Raw genomic sequence first — 22,394 nt, 5'->3', positions numbered from 1 at the left:
TCATACTTGTTTTTAAACTGTGTTGATTTACCGATTGCTATTTGTGTTTTTATTTGTATTGTACGACTGAGTCGAACAATGGTTGTACAGATATGCATTGACAGCAAGGTATTCTATTTTATAGTAGAGATGTCCTCAGTTTATGGCGACAAGCCAAGTCAATTCTCTCAGTGTATCATCAGGAATACAAAACAAGGATACAAAATTAGAAGTGCAATGTTTTTTTAATCAAGTCTGATCACAATATGGATTTATCTTCAAATAACAAAAAGTATAAAATACTGAGCTAATGTATAGAAATATGAAAATAAATAAAATAACATCCTGAATACAATTTGCTGAATTCCAACAAATGATATGACAAGCATTAACAGCCTGTTTAAATAAGCAGTGTCAATTTTTCTTCAATTCGATTCATAAACATCTATCAAACACATAATAACAAACATCATATTCACAATGGGTATTAGGCGGACTCTGCAAGATTAGATTCAAGTTTGAGCCACATTTACACATATCAGACAGAGAATCCAAACAGTGACATCTCATTAAAACTGAACACTTCAAAGACTGTCCTTAAAGATCTATCGGTTCTTGATTTGGAAATGTCTGTTTGAAAATGGAAAAAAAGGCATATTCAATTATTAAATTACAGCAGAGATTAATAAAAATCAAGATAAACTCATACATTGGAGTGTACTATCCCATGTTACATCTAATGGATTATCTGAACACTATAATCTGCTTAAAACGTTATAGATTTGAGGCCATTCATCCAACTCTACTCCAATTGAGGACGGTGAGTGGTATGACTCATACGTGTTTAGGAATTATCAGGCCACTGTATCAGATTGTGCAAAACTGAAGTGGAATTAAAGTGTCCAGTATGTGTGAAAGAGTGAGTATACCTGGAGGTACCTTGGGCCGCGACTCGTTGTTGGAGGCTCCTCTCTCTCGCTGTCTGAATCTAAATATATATATTAAAAACATTAATAGGTGTTTAAAGTATTTTCCACAAGGTGTAATGATCCACTATCCAAGTATTTCACAGATACAAAAGATTAAAATTCATTTTCTACAGCATTAAACATATACAATATAAACTTGTGGACAATATCGATGAAAAGTTAGCAGAAAAGTACAACATACAATGTAAGATTGACAATTTACCTGGGGATCCACTGGGGCCACTCCTCAGGGAGGACTCTTCTGTCCTGCTCTCGATCAATCTTTCAGAAACATCAAAAATAATTACAATAAGGTGTACAGGTAATTTTCCTAAAGGTTTTTTAATGCATGCTATATAGTGTTTAACAAACACACTATAAGCTAAAGTATAATATTAGTGAAAGTGTCTCTGGGTAGCAAATACAAATATGCCATACTTTAATGTACTGAAAAAACGAACTGATATGTTTTACAATGCACTTTCAACCTGACTGTATATGAATAGACAAACTTTAAGCCAATTGTAAATGAGATAACCTCATACCAAGCTGTACTATATGTGAGTCTCTATACTGTATACCTGGAGGTCCATTTAAGTTGCTGCTCTCTGGGGGCTCCTCATCCTCGCTCTCTGCCTGTTTTTTCTCCATCTCACCCTCATTCTTTGCCTTAGCTGACTTCTTTCCACTTGCCCTGAAGAAGGACGCTCTGTCTGCCTTCTTCCTCTTCATTATTTTTTCCTCTTTAATGACACTTATCCAAAATGCAGCATAAATACTGTATATACCTGACACAATCATAACACGTTCTGGCAACAATAGCAGTTAACAGCAAATAACTAGATCGAAAGTCGATCCGAAGTTGCAAAAACAAATACGTGTAGAGACTAGAGAGATTATATTAAAACACTGTACACAATCTCGCAACGTAGTTATCAAATACAGCATAGCATATAGCAATTTTAACAGTTTACTATGTTCTCCTCCGATCTACCTTGCTTCTAAACTCTGCAAAATAGATAGTCATGGGTGGGATAGTCAGTTATTAGAAGACAAAAACAACATCCATTATGATATCATACCTTTCTGTTTTGGGTTTCTTCACTTAGCCGCAGGTGCCGGTCGAAGCGTCAGGTGGTAACAGGCATTCAGGGCATGCTTGAGCCGTTTAATTCAAATACAGGACGTGTGCGCGCTGCGCGCGGCTAAAGGGTCCGGCAGTGTACTAGCGGTGCGAGAAAGGTTCCGCATTTTTCCACAGCCGTCAAAACTTTTGACCGCTGTGATCCGGTGCTTGGGGTGGCCAATGGGGTGGCCGAGATTCTACGGGGGGTGGCCGTGGCCACCCCCGGCCACCCCCTGGCTCCGCCACTGCCCCCAAATGCGCTGTTTTGGTGTCTGTCTGTAGCCCTGAGCAGCTTGCAGCCACGGTACCATGCGCTCTGTTTACAGTGGATGTGGCGCCCATAGCCTTTAGCTGTGTTCTGTAAATATTCTAGAACACACGGGAGGCATGTCGCAGTTCATGTACTTCAGCGAGTCAAAGCCAAAGTTCCTTTCCCCCCAATTCCTTCTCAACCATGGCTCAGATAACCCCCACTACAGTCTCGTTGTGGAAATACAAGAGACGTCTAAAGGCCGATATATGCTCTGTTTTAGACGTAACGCGTAAGCACGTAAGATACATAACCCCCCCTTTCGCGGTAAAATATCCCCCCTTACGTGCTTAAGTGCGTCAGCCAAAATTCCTGACTATGCGACTAAAACACTACGGCCCTACGCAGCTCGCAAAGACTGTGATTGGCCAGCTAACCACATCCTTTCAGGAGTCTCACATTTCCGGTTTTACAGCATAATAGCGCCATTTTTAAAAGGCCGTGACAGAAGCGAATGAAGAATTTTGAAGAAGGAGAAGAAGAAAACACAAGAACGAATTATGATAATTATAAATATAAACAAGCCAGCGATTTCCACTTCCACGCCCACAGATTTGTTCGTTGCTCCCCCTACTGTTCTGGCGGAGAATCCCCTTGCAACACGCGCAATCCTTAAGGAACCTTAAAGGAACCGTAAATCAAAACTTGTCTAAAACAAGTCCCTTGTGTAAATTACGTGCTTACGTCTCTGCGTCTAAAACGACCCTAAATCGGCCTAAAGAACCGACAAGAAACACTTGCGTTACAGTGTGTATTCACACACACGTGGCGCTCGCACGGTCGTGTCTCATTGGCGGGCCAACGTCTCTGGGCGGGCCAGGCAGAGTAAGGGGAGGAGCTTAGATGCTTTGTGACAAACCTAAAGACATTCCAAATCAGTGCGCTTGAGCCTCCGTTTTTTCAAAGGCGAGCAGAACAGCTAGTGCTCGTTTTACACCAAACGCAAGTTTTAGCCACTGGGGGACCATAGGCAGGCTAGGGGAACTGATATTTATGTTAGAAAACCTCATAAAGTGAGATTTTCATGTTATGTGACCTTTAATGTTTTATGTTTGGGTCTCGCGGAGTGAGAAACCTTGAAGTTACTGTGGAGTTACCGTTATTACTAAAGCCTACCTACCTACCGTTTCGATTTACAATTACTATTCATACCGTTCAGAATTGAATACAGTTTGATGGTTGAATAAACCGTGGACTAGACACTGCCTCCGCCTCGTATTTGAGAACATTATAATATATAATATCACGGCCAAAAGCTGTGTGCACCTCCGGAATATTATGCACAGAATGGCAACCCTTAGGTTGCGACAGTTTTTAAGCACTCTCTACAAATTACGTGATTTTGTAATTCGTCAGGCACCTTATATCCAAACCATTTCCATACTATGGAGCCGTTGGTCTTTCGCTTGCAAACAAGCTCCTCGGAGCTGCTTGTGCAGGCGGACTCCATAGCTGTGTTCGAAATCGTTCCCTATCACGGATATAGTGCACTATATAGGGTGCTCGCCATTTTGTAGTGGTGTTCGAATTCTCAGTGGTTAATTTCATGCACAATATAGTGCACTTAAAATACCCAATGAATAGTGAACAATTTCGAACACGGCTCATGTTTCGCGATTTCAAAAAGTGACATGAGTCAGTGGAGGGGGGGGGGGGGGGGGGCAGAGACTGTGTGTGTGAGCCGGAGGCACACACACACTAGAAGAAAAACTTCGGAGGGAACCAGCTACTAGATGGTTCGATTAGTCTTTAGCGGGAGAGACATAAGCAGAGTTACGAAATAGCAGGCGGCTCGAAACTGGTGTTATTTGGAACAAATGTGCTGTAATTTCAACGCAAATTAAATTATATCGATATATCGCCCAGCCCTACTTGACCTGCAAGCTGTTTATTGGATAAACGCATTTCCCAATCCCAGGAGTCTTTGCTCCATTCTATGTCAATTCAAGAACAAACAAATTAAAGTGAACTTCGGAGGGAACCAGCTACTAGATGGTTCGATTAGTCTTTAGCGGGAGAGACATAAGCAGAGTTACGAAATAGCAGGCGGCTCGAAACTGGTGTTATTTGGAACAAATGTGCTGTAATTTCAACGCAAATTAAATTATATCGATATATCGCCCAGCCCTACTTGACCTGCAAGCTGTTTATTGGATAAACGCATTTCCCAATCCCAGGAGTCTTTGCTCCATTCTATGTAAATTCAAGAACAAACAAGTTAAAGTGAACTGTAGTTCGTATTATTTATTTATGGCTATGAAAGTTCGGTAACGCCTGAATAATGAAGAATTAAATGAAGTAAAAAAAATATATATAAAGAAAAAACCATGAATGAGACATAGAGAGTAAGCAAGTGGTATAAATATTGGTTGGATATTCTCTAGACATGTATTGTTTATTTCGGGTATTTTCACGGCGTCTTGACGGGGAATAAATTATGCTCAGAGCCGGCTTGCAGACACCTCGCGGCCGCTCACAACTGTGGGCCGGTCCAACTGACTTCGCAGGCCGCTACACAATTGCGGGCCGGTCCACCTGACCTCGCAGGCTGGCCGGCCGACCGGGAAATCTCCCGATCGTCCCGACGGCCACTCCGCCTCTGCTCCCTTCCCATCTGGATGAGTAAACCGCAAGTCAATTACACCATGCCAAGCAAATTTGTGCAGTACAGTCCAGATGTTCAGGTAATCATCGACTGCACCGAGGTGCGATGCCAGAATCGATCATCCCTCACCCTCCAGTCTGAGGTTTTCTCATCTTACAAGAACACGAAAACCTTTAAGGCCTTGATTGGGATTGCCCCTTGTAGTGCTGTGACTTTTGTGTCAAGTCTCTTCACCGGCTCCATCTCTGACCGAGAGCTGACGAACGAAGTGGACTGCTGGATTTACTGGAGCCAGGAGATGGCTGCATGGCAGACAAGGGTATCACCATTGAGACGCCACTAGCTGATCGTGGGGCAACGCTGATTATACCACCCTTCAAGATGACAGGTAGGCATGAAAGGAATGAACATTTCAAATTAAATCTGTGACCATTAAGATATGTACAGAAATGTTTAGGATGGACTGAAGCACTCACAATAATAATACTAATTAACTTATCTCTAACCACTGCGCAGTTCACCCAAGAGGATGCTTTGAAAACACAAGCAATCGCCCGACTTCGAATCCTCGTGGAAAGAGCAATACGCAGAGTCAAGGAATACCGCATCTGGGAACGCACTGTCCTCTCAACTTGTCTGGGACAGTCAACCAGCTGTGGACCATCTGCTGTGTGATGACCAACTTCCAGGGACCACTTGATTTAAAAGGCTACATCCCTGTTGAATAGTGTTTCTACTCAAACATATACCTATAAATATTTAACATAATATATAAATATTAAAACGAGAGACACTGAACATTTGGAGTGGTCCCTTCATTTTTTCCGGAGCTGTAATTCTGTATACTGAAAACATTGTATATATTGAACGACATGTATATAATTGAATGAGAAATCTTTAATCTATAATCAATTTTAAAGTCCAGTCAGTCCACCCTGAAAGTATTCAAAATAATGTTAATGTAATGTAGTAAATGATATACTGAGAAAAAGGGAATTAATTAAATCCTTTTATTCTTTCAGTTCCTTTATTCATTCAGTTAATTTCATGTTCATTTCACTTTCTGCTGAAGATACACATTCATGTATGTACCAAAGAAGTACAAGTCTACCTTATTTTTCATCTCTTATCATTTCATCATCCCTCCAGACTGAGCTGACGCCAAACTGACGTTAGCATAAGCCAACCTACCTAGCGTAAGCTAGCTAGCAGACACACTCACCTGCGTAGTCGATATAGTTCTCGAAAAATAAACCATCCCTTGTACAGTTTGGAGCGGGCTGTTATGGAGTGTTGTTCGTCAAGTCTGTGAATGTCAGAAAACGTGACTTTGGGTACATTTACCGGGGATGTTGTGAAAGTGAACTGCCGGTGTTGTGCCAGAAAGTGATTTCAGCCGTGGGAGCGCGCACAGCCTGTTAAAGCTAGGGTATATCGCCTCGAAACGTGTGTGCGGCAGCAAAGTCTGATCAGTCATACTAGTCAATAGCACTACAGGACTATTGTCCGCTGTATTAACACAGATATGTATGTTTTATATTTAAGCAATAGATCACGCCAGGCTGTGGTATTTGCTCATTATACCACTGTTAAGGGTATAATGAGCACACCCCCTTCACAGTGGTATAATGAGCACATGCCACTGACTGAAGTGATCTATTGCTTTTATACAACGGTTACTGTTATGGCGAAACGAAAGTCATAGACACACTACATTTAAAAAGAAACCAAGAAAGTCAAAGTAGCCGTTTTATTAAAGACTACCAAAAAGTAGTCCCTCCTGGCTGCCTTCAAAATGCACGACGCTCGCTCTGCAACACACTTTAGCGTCCCTCCGAGAGAACGGTTGTAACGGTTTCCACTTCAAGGAATGATACTTTCACAAAATGATCGGGCGTCATAGCAGTTATGTATACGCTCATTATACAACAGTTAGGAACCAATCAGATCGCTGGATTTAGGCCCCCCGTTGCATAATTGCCCATGTAAAGGTGTTTCAGCTGGTAATAGACACTGGATGGGATATAATCTATGTAATGGGATACTCAAGAATGCTATCAACTCATTTTAATGCATATAAAACATTTCAGTACCAAGAGAGGGCTTGAGATTATTTTCTGGCAGGAGGGAAACGACTGAAATGTCTTATATTTGCCCATGTAGAGGTGTTTCAGCTGGTAATAGACACAGGATGGGATATAATCTATGTAATGGGATACTCAAGAATGCTATCAACTCATTTTAGGGCATATAAAACATTTCAGTACCAAGAGAGGGCTTGAGATCATTTTCCGGCAGGAGGAAAACGACTCCAATGTGTCATATTTTCGCTTTAAAACGTATTACAGCTGATAAAAGAGATTGGGTTGGTTCTGATCTACCCCACATAGCCCACACAGGGGTTGACACTAAGGTTTCAAAAGCACTTGCCCATCGGGCAAGTACAGGTCAGGTTCAACTTGCCCGAATGTAATGTTCACTTGCCCAAATTATAATCAGAATCGTGAACGGGCCTCTTTTTGCCAGGCACCCGGCCTGGTTTTGGGGGGGCTCAGAAAAATTCTCCTAGCTCAGACTGAAGCTGAATGTTAGCTTCAGCACATAAAAAATAACAAACTTCTCTTTGTTTACTTATTTATCGAGCGCTCACATCGTGCCATGAAGTGATTTCAGTCCACCGTTCCAACCTATTAAAGCTATCGCCAAGTTATATGTAGACCTGCATGATTTTATGCAAATGTACATGACTAAATGTCAGAGGTAGTAGCAAAGATATGTCTTTTTAACTTTTAAGTTTCTTGTAGCTCTAACTGAATAATCACAATCGCGTTTCTAGTAGGGTTGTCAGTCACGATACTGGATTTTCTAACTTCAATACTATTCCTGGAAAAAGATCGTATTCTATACCATTTTTGATATCAGGGGAAAAGTTTTGTTCAGGAAAGAACATAACAAAAGTAAATAGATTATATCTCCACAACTGCAAGGGCGATAATGTCATCTTTGGGCCAAAAGAAAGATTGTTGTGCAAGTGAAATATTCAATGGGGATAATAATTGGTTAAAGTGAATAAAGCCATGGAACACAGCATAAGTGGAAGATAACATTTCCACCTGAAATAATTATCAGTATCAGTTGGTCGTTATCAGTTGGGAGCGCTGTCTTACTATGAGACACAAATAAAGGTAGATATCTTTCAATTTTGACACTTGACACCTCTATTTAAAGTTCAGGGCAATTGAATGCACCAAGCCAAACACTCGCAAATAAATATATGGCCACTAGATTGCGCTGAAGAATATGTTTTCTGATTGAAGGCAATTTACCTATTTCCTAAGAAACCTTCTCTTATTCATTGATTGAAAACACCATGTTAAGTTGCAAAATTTGGCCCAGATACTGGATAATCTGTTTATGGTGGTTATATTAGATCAGAATCAACTTTGTGGACAAAAATCACAAAGGTAATACTTCATTTTTGGTTGTTAAAAGAAAAGGGGACGTTTCTTCTTAAGTTGTTATTTGCGAGTTTTAGTCACAGAATGATATGGTTTGGACTGTTGGAATAAGTGGAGGCTCAGCTTTCATGTAATATATAGTTTGTGAGGGTCCAATTTCGTGAAAAAGATCGCTATTGCTGTGTGCATGTGCACAGTTATGAAACCCAAAACCGTGTTCTTGACTTTCCTTGATAATTTGCCTCAATCCAAAGTACTTCCAAACTGCACTCCTCCATCACTACTCCATTTAACTTCTACCTAAACCGTTCGCGGAGGTGCTGCACTTGAGATGCTAGCTGTGTTGGCTAACCTTTAGCGAATCACTGCCAGAGACCGCACTGCGAGTGAGTGACAGAAGGCGGGGCTATATTCGCACTGAAGCGATGCGTGTCTGTTAAAGGTTGGATAGGTGATTTGCTTTTTTGGCCATTTTTGCAAAATTACTTGAAATCCTTATCATAACCCGCTTACTAGCCACTGAGTTAGAAGTACTGACATGAAAATTAAACAAGTCAATCATCTGTGGAACGGGCAGGGCTCGAAAAACTCCAGCCAATCATTTCCATTGCCACCGAGTTGCATTGGACAGTAAGTACGTCAATCAAACGGTCGTACTGCACTCCCCCTCCCCCGCGCCCCGCGCGCGACCCCTTCGTGCAGTACTCGTGACCCAGAGCAAGCTCCTGTTTGTTGTTATCCTGCGGTAGCTACTGGAACTAGTTAATCCACATTTGGACCTAGCAGTAGAAGACAATTTCCATGGCAGACAAGACGCCACCATCCCCACCACCACCACCACCACCAGCAAAGAGAAGGAAAACTCTTTTTCAGAGAGTAATTTATAATAAAAACGCTGAAAGAGAAAAACTGAAATCAAGAATAATCCTAGGCGCTGCTTTCGAACGTTGGCGGCAACTGAAGGACGAGAAGGGTCTAAAAACCGATGCTTGTGTGGCGGTTGACCTAGTTTCAAAGTTTATACCGTTTATACTCGGTAATACCGGTGTGGAGACGAGTGTATTACTCGGTGTGAAAATGTCCACACCGCGGCAACCCTAGTGAAAAGCAGGACTTCCAATACAATTATATGAAACAAACATACATTTTCTAAAAATAGTAATGATTTATGTGACCATTTAATGTTTATAACATCTGGTCCAACCATAGCAGCGAGAACGTATTCTCAGCAGGGGGTGCTGGGAAAGAAAAAAACTCAGCCTGCACTAGACTCGCAACTCGTTACATTGATAAAAAAAGATGTATAGCAGCGCAGCTCAATTACACCAGTGCATGCATGCGCGCACAGTTGAAAATCGATCGTTCACATCCAGCTGCTCACAGAACAAGTTTAGCGCACCACCGCTACCCTCACACTTTTTCATATAACCTTTTTTCAGCACTAGGTCATATGAGCATTAAATAAATGCTGCGTCTCAAAATGCCTTGGACAGCAGCGAGGATGACTCGCTTTGCCACGGGCCGAAACAGTTCGGAGCGACCACAGCCAGAGCGAACACAGCGGGGCAGAGGAGTGTCAGGAATAGTCTTTGGTGTACACATCAGTAGGCTACGGCCTATTTGCACTACTGTTTAGTGGCAATGCAGTGTTTTATTCGATGCCTTTTTATTTTCGTATATTATTTCAATGAATACAATTTATTTATTCATAAAAAACGGATCTGGTCTTCAAATCTTTTTTCCAAATATAGGTCGTCTTACAATGGGGTTTGTGTTTATATTCGGACCAATACGGTACAGCGGGCGCTCACATGACGTTAAGCATTTCCTGGTGCATAATGTGACGCTTCAGAACCTAAAATCCCGTTTCTCCCCGTTGACACGACAACACATAACCGGTGTTTTCAGAAATCTCCACTTCGGCCGGAGTTTTTAGAAATGATCGTTTTCTGTGATAAGACAGCGCCTCGGACAGGGGGTGTTGCAGCACCCCCAGCACTCCTACTTCCCGCGGTACTGGGTGCAACTTACAGCTGAATGTAGTGCCATGTTGTTAAACGAAAACCTACGCTAGCCTGGCTCGCTCTCGCGCATCTCTGTTCGCGCTCGTGCATGATTGCGCGTCCAGGTACTTGGAATGGGTGGAGTCAGAGTCAGCGTTGAAGGAGAGGGGGTAGGACCATTTGAGTTGTGTATTTTCAAAATCTGCTGGCGTTTCGCAAATCACCTACCCAACCTTTAACTCGCTTTTCCGAGAGAAGAGAAGACAGCGCGCTGATCAATTGCAAATACTTCTATTTTGTGTGGTTTTGAGGAACAAAAGGTTGTTCTGCCGTTTCTAAAAACATTTGAATAAATAAAAAATAAAAAAAAATCTCAACTTGCCCAAACATTTTTTTTACTTGCCCCGGGCAAGCGGGCAACCGTTAGCGTCAACCCCTGCCCACATGAATGTTATAGTGTCAGTTTGAACCCTAATCTATTTAATGTGATAGGAACTACTCATGAATGTTATCAAATTCATTTGGGAAGAAAAAAATTCGGTAACACTTTAGTTTGATAGTCCACTGTTGACACTCAACAAGCAATCAGTAGATATTCAGTTGCATGTCAACTGTGAATGAGTTGACATTCAACTGAACTATCTCAACTGATAAGCAACATGTATTCAACTAACTGTAAGGTAACTATAAGTTGCACTATTAGTAGATGGTTAGTTGATATTTGACAGAGCTTGTTCAACAGATAAGAAACATGGATTCAACTAACTGTCTGTTAACTATAAGTTGCGCTATTAGTAGATGTTGTTTTGTACACGTAGCATGCATTCAACTAACTGTCAGTTAACTATTAGTTGCATTATTAGTAGATGGTTAGTTGATAATCAACAAAGCTTTCAACAGATAAGAAACAAGCATTCAACTGACTAAGTTAACTACACGTTGCACTATTAGCTGGTGTTTAGTTGATATTCAACAGTGAGTTAGTTGATACTCTACAGAGCTTGTCAACAAATATGTAACATGCATTCAACTAAGTGTTAGTTAACTATAGTATATTTTTATTTCGTTCATTTATTTTTACAAAAACAGTCTGCAACAGACATTGTGCTTTTTACTACATGTTCTTTACAAATATTCAACTATCAGTTGAGTGTCAACTTCTAGTAAGTTGACTATCAACTGCTGTTATTAACCAATTCTCAACTTACGTTTCATATGGATCAACTTTCCTCCACTCACAAGGAACACATCTAATGAATGAACATTCAACCCTCTGTTGATCATATATGTTCATTGTAAAATAAAGATGAGAATATTTTATCAATCAATAGGCACCCTGTGTAGGTGACAACCTGTTCATTGTCATATGACTGTCGACAAACTATCAGTCAATATTCAACTAAGCATTAGTAGAGAGGTCTTAGGACTGTCAAATTAAAGTGAAAACAGTTTAGTGTCTACACACTATTAACAGAGCAAAACAGAGAAAATAGTTGACTATCAGTTGATTCTCAACAAACTATCAGTCGATATTCAATTAAGCATAAGTAGACAGGTCTTAGGACTGTCAAATTAAAGTGAAAACAGTTTAGTGTGTGCAAACTATTAACAGAGCAAAACAGAGAAAATAGTTGATTCTCAACTAACTATCAGTCGATATTCAATTAAGCATTAGTAGACAGGTCTTAGGACTGTCAAATTAAAGTGAAAACAGTTTAGTGTCTACACACTATTAACAGAACAAAACAGAGAAAATAGTTGATTCTCAACAAACTATCAGTCGATATTCAACCAAGTATTTGTAGAGAGGTCTTAGGACTGTCAAATTAAAGTGAAAACAGATGAGAACAGTAGACAAACTACAAACTAGTAACTGTACAAAATAGAGACACGTTTTGCTCAACTGATCAGTAACACTGGATGACCGCAAAATGAAATAAACAACTTTATTATTAAAAATAAAAAAAAACTTTAACAGAACTCTTTTTACAAAGGAAGAGTTTGAAGAGTCAAAAGAACCAAGAATACTATAAACCGTTAGAACATATACAACAAAAACTTTTCTTTTAAAAAATAAATTAAAACACTCCCCTTTCTCCTCTGTCCATTTCAGCTTATTTTGATCAATGCCAAGCTCTGCTTCCTATGTCTGATAGGAACGCCTTATGTCCTTGACAAGCCTGCCAAGGACACCTTCTGAATTTTCCCTCGCTAACCAGTAGGTCCACTCAATAAAGCAGAGCTGCTCTTTCAAGGCCTTCTCCGACCAATTCCCCCGCATTCTCCAAATTTCCTTTTTATAGGTCTGCCACGCTCTCTCGAGGTTCTGAGTATGGAGTCCTGTCTGCGGGTCAACATAATGTTGGCTGTGGTTCACCCTGACATGCCTGTAGCCCTCTGTGGCGAGACCGGCATACGCTCTCCACTCATCACTTACGACGAGACTGTGACGCTTCACATGCTTTTTGATGATAGGAACAAGAGTCTCCTTATTTCGTCTCTGCACGAGGCGAAGAATAGGACGCCTGTCAGACCGTTTGATTGGAGCATTCCAAAGACCCATGTCCTTTTTCTCCTCCAGCTGTTCCCGAAGCGCCCTCTTCCGTACTGCCAAAACACAATATAAATGTTATAAAATAAATAATACCCTACAGTCAAACATATACATAATCAATGTTATATTACTGCCAGTGAGAAGTAGGATGATTATGCTAATTTCCAAATGATATAAATAATGGAGTAATATAAAAACTTTTGTTTTTTTAAGTTTGGAATGCATATTATTATTAGTATGTGTTGTTGCATGTCAACAGTGAATGAGTTGATAACTCTTTCATGCATTGAACTACCTGACAGTTACCTAGAAGTTGCATGATTACCTTGATATGATATAGCATACGGTCTAATTTTATTTCTTATTTCAACTTGCTCTACCTGAAAAAACTATAATGTAGCCCATGTTTTCTTAAGGCATAGATTGGTTATAGCAGATAGTATCAAAACACTCCGAGGCGTCTTCCATACTTCTTGAAAGATGCATACAGCACACAAGTCATGACCTTGTCACTTTTCATCGGCCCCTCCAATATGCCGATTTGCATGTGAATACATTACATAGTGCTATTTATTTGATTGCATTAACATCATCAAGTATTTAAATTAATATTTTTTTTCAAGTGTGGTTAAAACCATTCCAGGGAAAATATTTTGAATGGTGAGGCTTTAAATACAAATTCCGAAAATTCAGAAATTATGTTCATAGAGCCAAACTTCCACAATAATTAATCTAAAAGTAAAGCTTAAAGATTTCTCTTGAAGACAATTGATATTTCAACATTAAGTTTAAAATAAAATCCAAAACAAGAACTGAGGAAAGATCAGGTTTTTGATGAGTTGAAATTGAATGACCCCATATTTAGTGAATTATATTACAAATATACCTTGCGCTTATGGCAGAACTTGCTCTCGTCAATGTGGACGATAGCGTTGACTCCACCGATTTTCTGGCCTTTTTCTTTCCTGTGCCTTTTAAGGCTTTTTAGGCAAATTCTTCGCAGTTTTTTAGACATCATTGAGAGTGTAGCAGTGCTTTTAGTGATGCCATCCTGAAGCATGTCTACCTGCCGTAGCTGCAAACCCTGTGCAAATCTACAAAGAAAACAAAGATTGAATCAGAACTGTTTACATAAACAAAGAAAATATGTGCTTGTTTGATCAATCCGTAAGTCTACTTTTGTCACAAAGCTTTTTCTACTGAAAAACTACTGTTGCAACTTGCAACTATAGTTTCAGCTTAAATTGTACAAACATTTCACACTCTGAACCTAGAGCTGTAATCTGTGAAATACTGGAGTTGGAGAAAACCTAAAATGATTACCTGTGAATGTACTTCATCCATGTGAAGAGACTACAGTGTGAGTTTGAGAAAAGAGACTTGGTCCTTACACTTCTCCTCAAACGTCCACATCTTTTACGACGGCACTCCCTGAAAATTGCAAACAAATTGGAAATTTAAATGATGTCTATAAGTTTGACATATACATACATACATTGTGTCTACAAACTGCTCAGCCTAAAACATTGTGGCAATGTAAATAACCCTTATTGATGATCATGTCATAAATGATAACTTGATCAAATAGATATATTAAAACTTAAACTAGCTTGATACTACATATCAAGCTACATGCTTCCGGCTATTCGCTGTGTACAAGCTTATTCTTCATTTCAATCATGCATTACAAAGGGGTAGGATTAAGTGTATAGTTCTTCCTACTTGTTTCAGGCATATCAATTAAATATATCTATTTTTTTTTTTTTTTTTTTTTGTGAATTGATTTGAACATAATTTTTGTCTATTGTATTTTCATTCTTTTCATTTTTTTTTTGATATGTCTGAAATAATAACATTGAATCAATCAAACCATTCATTAGCATTTGATTCATTACTTACATATATTACATTCAAATGGGAATTGTTAATAAGGGCTACCATACAAATATTTCAATATTAGCATTTGTTTTTTTGGTGCGGTGTCACGTTAAAATTGTACCGGGGGCGAAAATTGTACCGGCCTACCTCATCACAACAGATTACGTAAGGGGTTGTCCGTTGCCAGGCAGGTTTCAATTGCGCTCATGTTGCCGAAGACGAAATAATATAATACCGATAACGGATCGCGCTAGATAACACTTGTTTTTACTTTATATTTGTATTGCATTTAATTGTTTAATCGAATTTAGCTAGTAAACTGAGTGTTTAATGTGTTCATAGTCTAGCTAGCTTGTGTTAATTTAATTTCCTTAATTAAATTTCGAGAATAGATTATAGGTAATAGATAGATAATAGATAGGTAGATAGGTGAGCAGGCATTTACTAACTGTTTTTTATTATTATTATTCACGTTATCCCCATAACATTTAGCTGTTACTGTGTAGGGAAATAGATAAATACAATGCAATACAATACAAATATAAAGTTAGGAACGCTAATAAATGTAATTTGTAAAATAAGTGTTATCTGTCTTGTCGCGCTCAATGAACGAGTTTGCGAATGTTCAAGAACCTTCCACGTCATTCGACGCGATCCCCCGTTGCGATCGTCTGTTGCCAGGCAGGTTTGGAATGGATTACTATGGATGACGTAGGCCGGTACAATTTTCGCCCCCGGTACAATTTTTAACGTGACAGCACCAAATCCTATGGCCCCAAAATCTGTGTATCTTCCGTTCAATCCATATCCGTTTGGAAATCAAAACACGAAAAACGAAAAGTGACTTTTTAAAAAATCATCATCACATGTATTTCTCTTTTAAAACATGTATACCGGTGTAATAGTCTCTGTATGAGCTTTTACCAATAATAAAGTCGAGAGAACAGTTTGGGAAAGCTGAGCGGTAGGGAAACCGCCTCCCCTCTGCCGCGTTCCCTCTTTGAAATGAAGGGAGGCGACGAGCTGCAGCGCGGTGGAGGCGCGGAAACTCGCAATAATATCATATTCCAACCTAAATGGTTGTGCCGATTGCCAAACAACTGATGGGCCCATGAGTTAACAATAATTAATAACATTAGCACACTTACCAGATGTGGAGGTCTGTGGACTGTGTGTAGTAGACCATCTTCATTTTGTGTCTGCAGTTTTTGCATTTCACTTTTCTTTGCAGCAACCTTTTCTTTTGCAACCATGTTATCAACTTGAATGATGTTTTTTTTGACTCCTTGACATTCACTTTTCTCAAAAGTGTTCCCACAAGCGAAGCCATAGCACCGGTGGGCAGAGGAAATAACTGATGTTACTGGCCCTGATTTGAAAATCTGGCGCACTTTTCTGTTATTAGTTCAATATGTGGAGGTACGCTTGATTTTTACATCTAAACACCTCCCACCGCAAAGGTTGGGCTGATTCCCTGGTTGATGCCTGACTCAATCATAATAATCAAGCGCTTCTACCGTCCGATTGGCTAAGCCGCACCGCCAACTCTGTGCCGTTGAAAGAAGCTATTAGTCCGCGCAAAATAAATTGGATCTTGTCGCTATGGTAAGTATCAACCCTCTCTCAACAGTTATTGTTTTATTTCGAAAGCAGGCGCCATTACTTGTATGTGGGAACCACTTATGTTAGGCCTACCTTTTGTTTCAGTACCAGCATATGATTTTCCATCAGTTAAGTTCGGCGTCGCCTGGAAATATGATGGAAAGGCCTGAGCGCTCTACCCGGTCAAAAGGACAGCGGGGGAATGAAGGAGAAAGCTCCGATATGCCTACTGCTGGTAAGTTGGGTTGACACATTTGTAAAGTTATTGTAATACTCAAACTGTTTCTGGCCGGGCTCGGCAAGAGCTATTACCGTTAGCTTTGCTTAGCTGGGGGTTGACGACGTTATTACCCATAGATAGATATAGAACTAGATGTCTCGTCCACGCTGCTGGCCAATGGAGTTGAACGTCACCACTGGCGGCCATCTTACCACAATAAGCTGCTCACCCGTAACATTGTGTTGGTAGTGGTACATGTACTTTTTAAATAACCATAACTTGCTAAACTTTCAACAGATTTTCAAACGGTTTGGTTTATTATAAACGTCAGAGATGTAGGTATGACAGTACATACTTACGAATAATTGTTAGGTTCTAAGAAAAATAGAATAATGTTCTAAAATAGGTACAAGATTTCCTTTTACAAATATACATCAAGAAAGGCTGCATGTTGAAATCGCCACCCTGTACAGAGATTTATTCATGCAATTATTACCATGTGTTTTCTTATGAAATTATCATTAAACAGAACAGATAGGTGCAATAAATATACACATGCACAAGGTATTCATGTTATTTATGTTAAATCAATACATGGGTTACTAAAACTCAGCAATCTATTGTGTTGGTAACTTCACTCAAATCTATCTACAGTCTAGTATGCGTTTAGACAAATACGATAAAATATGAATATAATATGTGCAACCTTTGTGGTTGTTCAAGACACACTGAAGGCATGATGCCGACATAGGTTTGCAGAGAAATGTATACAATATGCACACTGATGGCCGTTGAAACCCCAGTGTCCATCCTCACGGGAAGGTGTGTGTGTGTGTGTGTGTGTGTGTGTGTGTGTGTGTGTGTGTGAGCCTGAATGAAGTTTTAGGTTCTCCAACAGAAAACACAACAGCATACTTTTCAGAATTTGTACAGGCTTCTCCACTTATAATAGGGGTGTGAATCTTTGGCTTCAGACGATTCGATTTGATTAATGATTCAGTAGGCGATTCGATTCAAGGACAATTATTATATTTTGGAACGATTCGATTCGATTCTGTAAACCACGATTCGATTCAGTAACTTTTAACCAAAATTCTATATCTGTGAAATAAACATGCAATAATGTGACACCCCTTGTCAATTTTACCACTATTCTTTGCGATGCCAAAATGCTTCCACACTTTGGATTTCAAGTTTGCTGGTGCATTAACAATCTCGCTGCCGCTCTCTGCCATGTTTGAAATGCACCATTAGAGGGTGAGGGAGAAAAAAAACTTGTGGGACTTCCTTACAAGCTGACTAGCTGATGACAGAGTTACGGATTACCGAGCTGCACTTCACAAAATAAACGTGTAAACTAAGTCTTAAAACATTAATCATGATCGATTCATACGTTTTAAAGCATTTATATCGATTATTGGTGAAGCCAAAGCGATTCATTCTATTTATTTATTTTAGCAGATCGATTTAGTTGAATCGGTAGGACTGACAATCGATTCATCGATTTATCGCATGAATCGTTACACCCCTAACTTATAAGGCGTTTTGTGGCTCTGGACAAAAATATAAAGGTTGCCTACCCCTGGGTGTAGTTTCAATGTTGACAAATGTTTATTCATTCAAGTGTATGAGTGACAGAGAAAGTGAGGTAGCCAGTGGTTTTCAAACTTTTTAACAATGAGTACCCCCTCAGAAAATATTTGTCTCTTCAAGTACTGTACCATCATTGTGACTAACATTGACCCACAGTCACATGGCTTGTGAAGGGCAAAGTGTTGTAGCCTTACTGTTACTGTTCGTCACTTTACTTCACGCTGCTACAGTTGCAGCTTGAAGTCGTGCTGGTATTAAAAAATATTGTGAAGGTATTAAAAAAGGTAGTAAATTCAACTCAAGAATCTTTGTATAAACCCTCCCAATGACACTGATCTAATACCACTAATATGTAACGTAACGTCTGACTGGTCCAGAGGTGCCTGTTGCGCCAGCGGTGCACCCAATTAGTGTGGCGAAGATTTAGAGAATTTGTGCGATGTGATTATGGTGACCAATATTGCGATTTACGATGCAATATATAAAAAGGAATTATGATTGTACTGGCTTGGTTTTCAAGGAAAATGTGAGAATTGATAGTTTTAAAACCTGTATATCTCAATTTATAACATACACATACAAATAATAAAAATATGAATGTATAAAAGCTTGTACTATAGGCTAATGCCTTTAATGTGTGAAAGCCTTTAAAAATGTGTGAAAGTGATTCCACAGTGATAATGCCCTTTTGTCCTGTCTCTAAATTTCTTTATTTATAACATGCACTTCATTTGCTGTTTAACAATGCTAAATGTATTGTTTATAACCAACAATTTCTTGTGTGATTTTGGACACCAATAACATTAATATAGCCATCTGGTGCATTCATTTTGATGCATCAACTTCTGTCAGTAACCATCATTTTCCGTTGTGTGTCCTGATAATTCACCTATGACAAAGGATAGTAGTATGCCAAAACTGGGTAATACATGTATAGTTCATACCATTGTACAAAAGTTAACATGTTAAATTTTCCTACAAGTTTTGACTTGTTTATTCTATTTTTTATCCTATTTTGCAGTTAGTAATATCGAAAATATTCAACCACACAAAGTGCAATGGAAGAAAAGGTCGGAAGAGCTGCAGTCCCGAATCAATGAGCTGGAGGAGGAGAATGCTTTGCTCAAGCAGCAGCTTGAGCAAAGGCCTTCAGCAAATCAAGGTTAGTAAAGCTGGAGTAAAGTTTTACTTAAGGACTTTCAAGAATGTATGTGGCTTCACTAGAATTTTACAACAATATACCACAACAATATTGGGGTTCACCCATCGTATGAGGGTCACTCTATGTCACAACGTCTGATAGACATATGAGCATATGAGCTCACATCGTGTAGCGACAGTACCTTTAGACTTTGTCTCACTCCGTTTTTCAAGGAAATCATGTCATTCAGATCTTCCTGAGTGGAAGCTAGCTTAACCCCACCTCCTTTACAGCCACCCCCTTCCCGACTATCAGCCGTCAGAACCTTGGTCAGAACGTATTTTTCGAAATTGTGCAGTGGGAGAAGTTATGCTGAGACAGGGGGTAAAGTTGTACTTTAAGGTTGTTTTAAGTTTTATTTTTCTGCTTTTTGTCATTTCTCAGGTGAGAAAATGGACAACACTGCCACCGACCCAGAGTCAGACACTGACTCGAGTTCCAACTCCAGCACTGACTCCACCGATTCCAGGAGCAGTGATACAAGCTCTTCCTCCTCTGATGGCCGCAAGAAAAAGAGGAAGCACAAAAAGAAAAACAAAAAGAAGAGCAAAAAGGCTTCAAAGAACAAAGGACTTCGAGGTAAAGTAAACTATAGAGTTGTGCTGTATTTCTTTAGGTTTGGACATTAAATATAGTGTATACAGCTTAGGGCAGAATTATTAGCACCCCTATGAAAATTTCATTTTTCTAAAAGTACATACTAACCCTTACCCTGCAACTAAGACAAACCACAACAATCTTTGGGGAGAAGTAAACTGTATATATATTGGTGTTTTATTGTTGTTAATTTATTTTCCATTTTCAGTGACAACAATATCGGATGTTGTTAAAAGGTACCGCCGGGTCCTTAAACTAATTCAAAAAGGACGCAAGATGTCGAGGGCATTCCTGAAGGCACGTGTTTCTAGAAACGCAGTTAAAGACACCGCAGCAATCGCGGAGCTCTACATTGCAGAGAGGAGTGTCCTGGATGGAATCAAAGGCGAACAGAGGCTCCTTCATTTAGCAAAGCTCTGCCAGTCCAAAATTGTTGGAGAACTTGCCCTTAAAATTGAAGAGCTGAAGAGGAAAAAAAAACTCATACCATTCTCCAAAAAGGGTTAAAGGGACAGGGGTGAAAGGAGAGAGTTTTTTTAATTAAACGATAAATCCCGTGTAAAATGGATCTGGGATATGTTTAATATGATAATGAGATGGGATGTTCGTTTGGGAGCAAAAAACCACATGCAGACGCATTCTTAAGTTGGCTGTTTTTAGCCGATTCTACCAAAACGCTATAAGCTTGGAACGATGTCTCGTGGTAAAAACAAAATCGCTATTTTAAACAGTTTAAAAGGCTAGAAATAGCCCGACACTTCTTTGGTAGTATAGTAAGGGTCTTAAAATATAAAACGAGGCATTGATAACTTTGTAAGTGTACAGATTGTTTATTACAAATTACATTTTATACACACAATGCCATCAGTTGTTCACCTGTCGACGCCATTTTGTATTTAAGACTCGATATAAGTACATTGACAAATACAGTGATTGTGACCTCCGGGAAGAACACGCAAGCTAAGCTCTGTGTTCGCCATTCTACTTATCAAGTCTTAAATACAAGATGGTGTTGATGGGTGAACTTCTGATGGTATTGTGTGCTTAAAATATCATTTTTAATAAACAATCTGTACACTTACAAAGTTATCAATGCCTCGTTTTATATTTTAAGACCCTTATTATACTACCAAAGAAGTGTCGGGCTACTTCTATCCTTTTAAGTGGTTTAAAATAGCAATTTCGTTTTTACCACGAGACTTGCCCCCATCGTTCCAAGTTTATAGCGTTTTGGTAGAATCGGCTAAAAACAGCCAACTTAAGAATGCGTCTACATTCACTTTTTTGCTCCCAAATGAACATCCCATTTCGTTATCATGTTAAACATATCCCAGATCCATTTTACACCGGATTTATCCTTTAATTTTTTTTCTTTTTTAAAAAGTTCAAAGTAAGCCTGGTTGAAGTTCTTTGACTTACTATACATGTACATTGCCCTTTGAACTCTTCGCCTTTGTACCACAATTTCTGATTACGTTTAGTTATTTATTTTCAAATAATAAAGTTGTTTTCCGTGTCTGATATCCTGCTTATGTTTTGTTTATTTCACTTTGTGGTCATCCAGTGTTACTGATTAGTTTTGCAAAACTTTTTTTCTATTTTGTACTGTTACTAGTCTGTAGACTACTGTTCTCAACTGTTTTCACTTTAATTTGACAGTCCTAAGACCTGTCTACTAATGCTTAATTGAATATCGACTGATAGTTTGTTGATCATCAACAGATAGTCAACTATTTTCTCTGTTTTGCTCTGTTAATAGCTTGTAGACACTAAACTGTTTTCACTTTAATTTGACAGTCCTAAGACCTGTCTACTAATGCTTAATTGAATATCGACTGATAGTTTGTTGAGAATCAACTGATAGTCAACTATTTTCTCTGTTTTGCTCTGTTAATAGCTTGTAGACACTAAACTGTTTTCACTTTAATTTGACAGTCCTAAGACCTGTCTACTAATGCTTAATTGAATATCGACTGATAGTTTGTTGATAATCAACTGATAGTCAACTATTTTCTCTGTTTTGCTCTGTTAATAGTGTGTAGACACTAAACTGTTTTCACTTTAATTTGACAGTCCTAAGACCTCTCTACTAATGCTTAATTGAATATCGACTGATAGTTAGTTGAGAATCAACTATTTTCTCTGTTTTGCTCTGTTAATAGTTTGCACACACTAAACTGTTTTCACTTTAATTTGACAGTCCTAAGACCTCTCTACTAATGCTTAATTGAATATCGACTGATAGTTAGTTGAGAATCAACTATTTTCTCTGTTTTGCTCTGTTAATAGTGTGTAGACAC

The 22,394-nt window shown here is 39.1% G+C and overlaps 1 protein-coding gene and 1 long non-coding RNA gene across 3 annotated transcripts; one reads left to right on the top strand and one right to left on the bottom strand.

Annotated features, from left to right (window-relative positions):
* Nucleotides 1-205: 205 nt before the first annotated feature.
* Nucleotides 206-2,288, bottom strand: LOC115557805 (uncharacterized). Of its 2 annotated transcripts, none has more exons than XR_003979249.1 (4): nt 2,030-2,288; nt 1,171-1,229; nt 909-967; nt 206-609 (listed from the first exon to the last, which is right to left on the bottom strand). It is a non-coding gene; the product is annotated as an uncharacterized LOC115557805 (long non-coding RNA). The 2 variants fall into 2 exon arrangements; XR_003979250.1 differs by having other exon boundaries at nt 919-967.
* A 14,309-nt stretch (nt 2,289-16,597) lies between these two features.
* LOC115557422 (ADP-ribosylation factor-like protein 6-interacting protein 4) lies at nt 16,598-20,247 on the top strand. Its single transcript, XM_030375243.1, has 3 exons — nt 16,598-16,718; nt 19,318-19,458; nt 19,882-20,247. The coding sequence occupies exons 1-3, from the start codon at nt 16,598-16,600 to the stop codon at nt 20,124-20,126; spliced, it is 507 nt and encodes a 168-aa protein (XP_030231103.1). The 3' UTR covers nt 20,127-20,247.
* The last annotated feature ends 2,147 nt before the right edge of the window (nt 20,248-22,394 follow it).

Source organism: Gadus morhua, chromosome 13 (genome assembly GCF_902167405.1).
Source record: "Gadus morhua chromosome 13, gadMor3.0, whole genome shotgun sequence".
NCBI classification, from domain to species: domain Eukaryota; kingdom Metazoa; phylum Chordata; class Actinopteri; order Gadiformes; family Gadidae; genus Gadus; species Gadus morhua.
Note: the sequence above shows the minus strand (reverse complement) of the source record. Positions and strands in the feature narration are given on the sequence as shown.

Excerpts from the sequence above, each read along its gene's own strand:
- LOC115557422 (XM_030375243.1), top strand. The coding sequence starts at position 16,598 with ATGATTTTCCATCAGTTAAGTTCGGCGTCGCCTGGAAATATGATGGAA. Across the intron at positions 16,719-19,317 it reads CTCCGATATGCCTACTGCTG|TTAGTAATATCGAAAATATT; the intron begins GTAAGTTGGGTT and ends CCTATTTTGCAG. Across the intron at positions 19,459-19,881 it reads AAGGCCTTCAGCAAATCAAG|GTGAGAAAATGGACAACACT; the intron begins GTTAGTAAAGCT and ends GTCATTTCTCAG.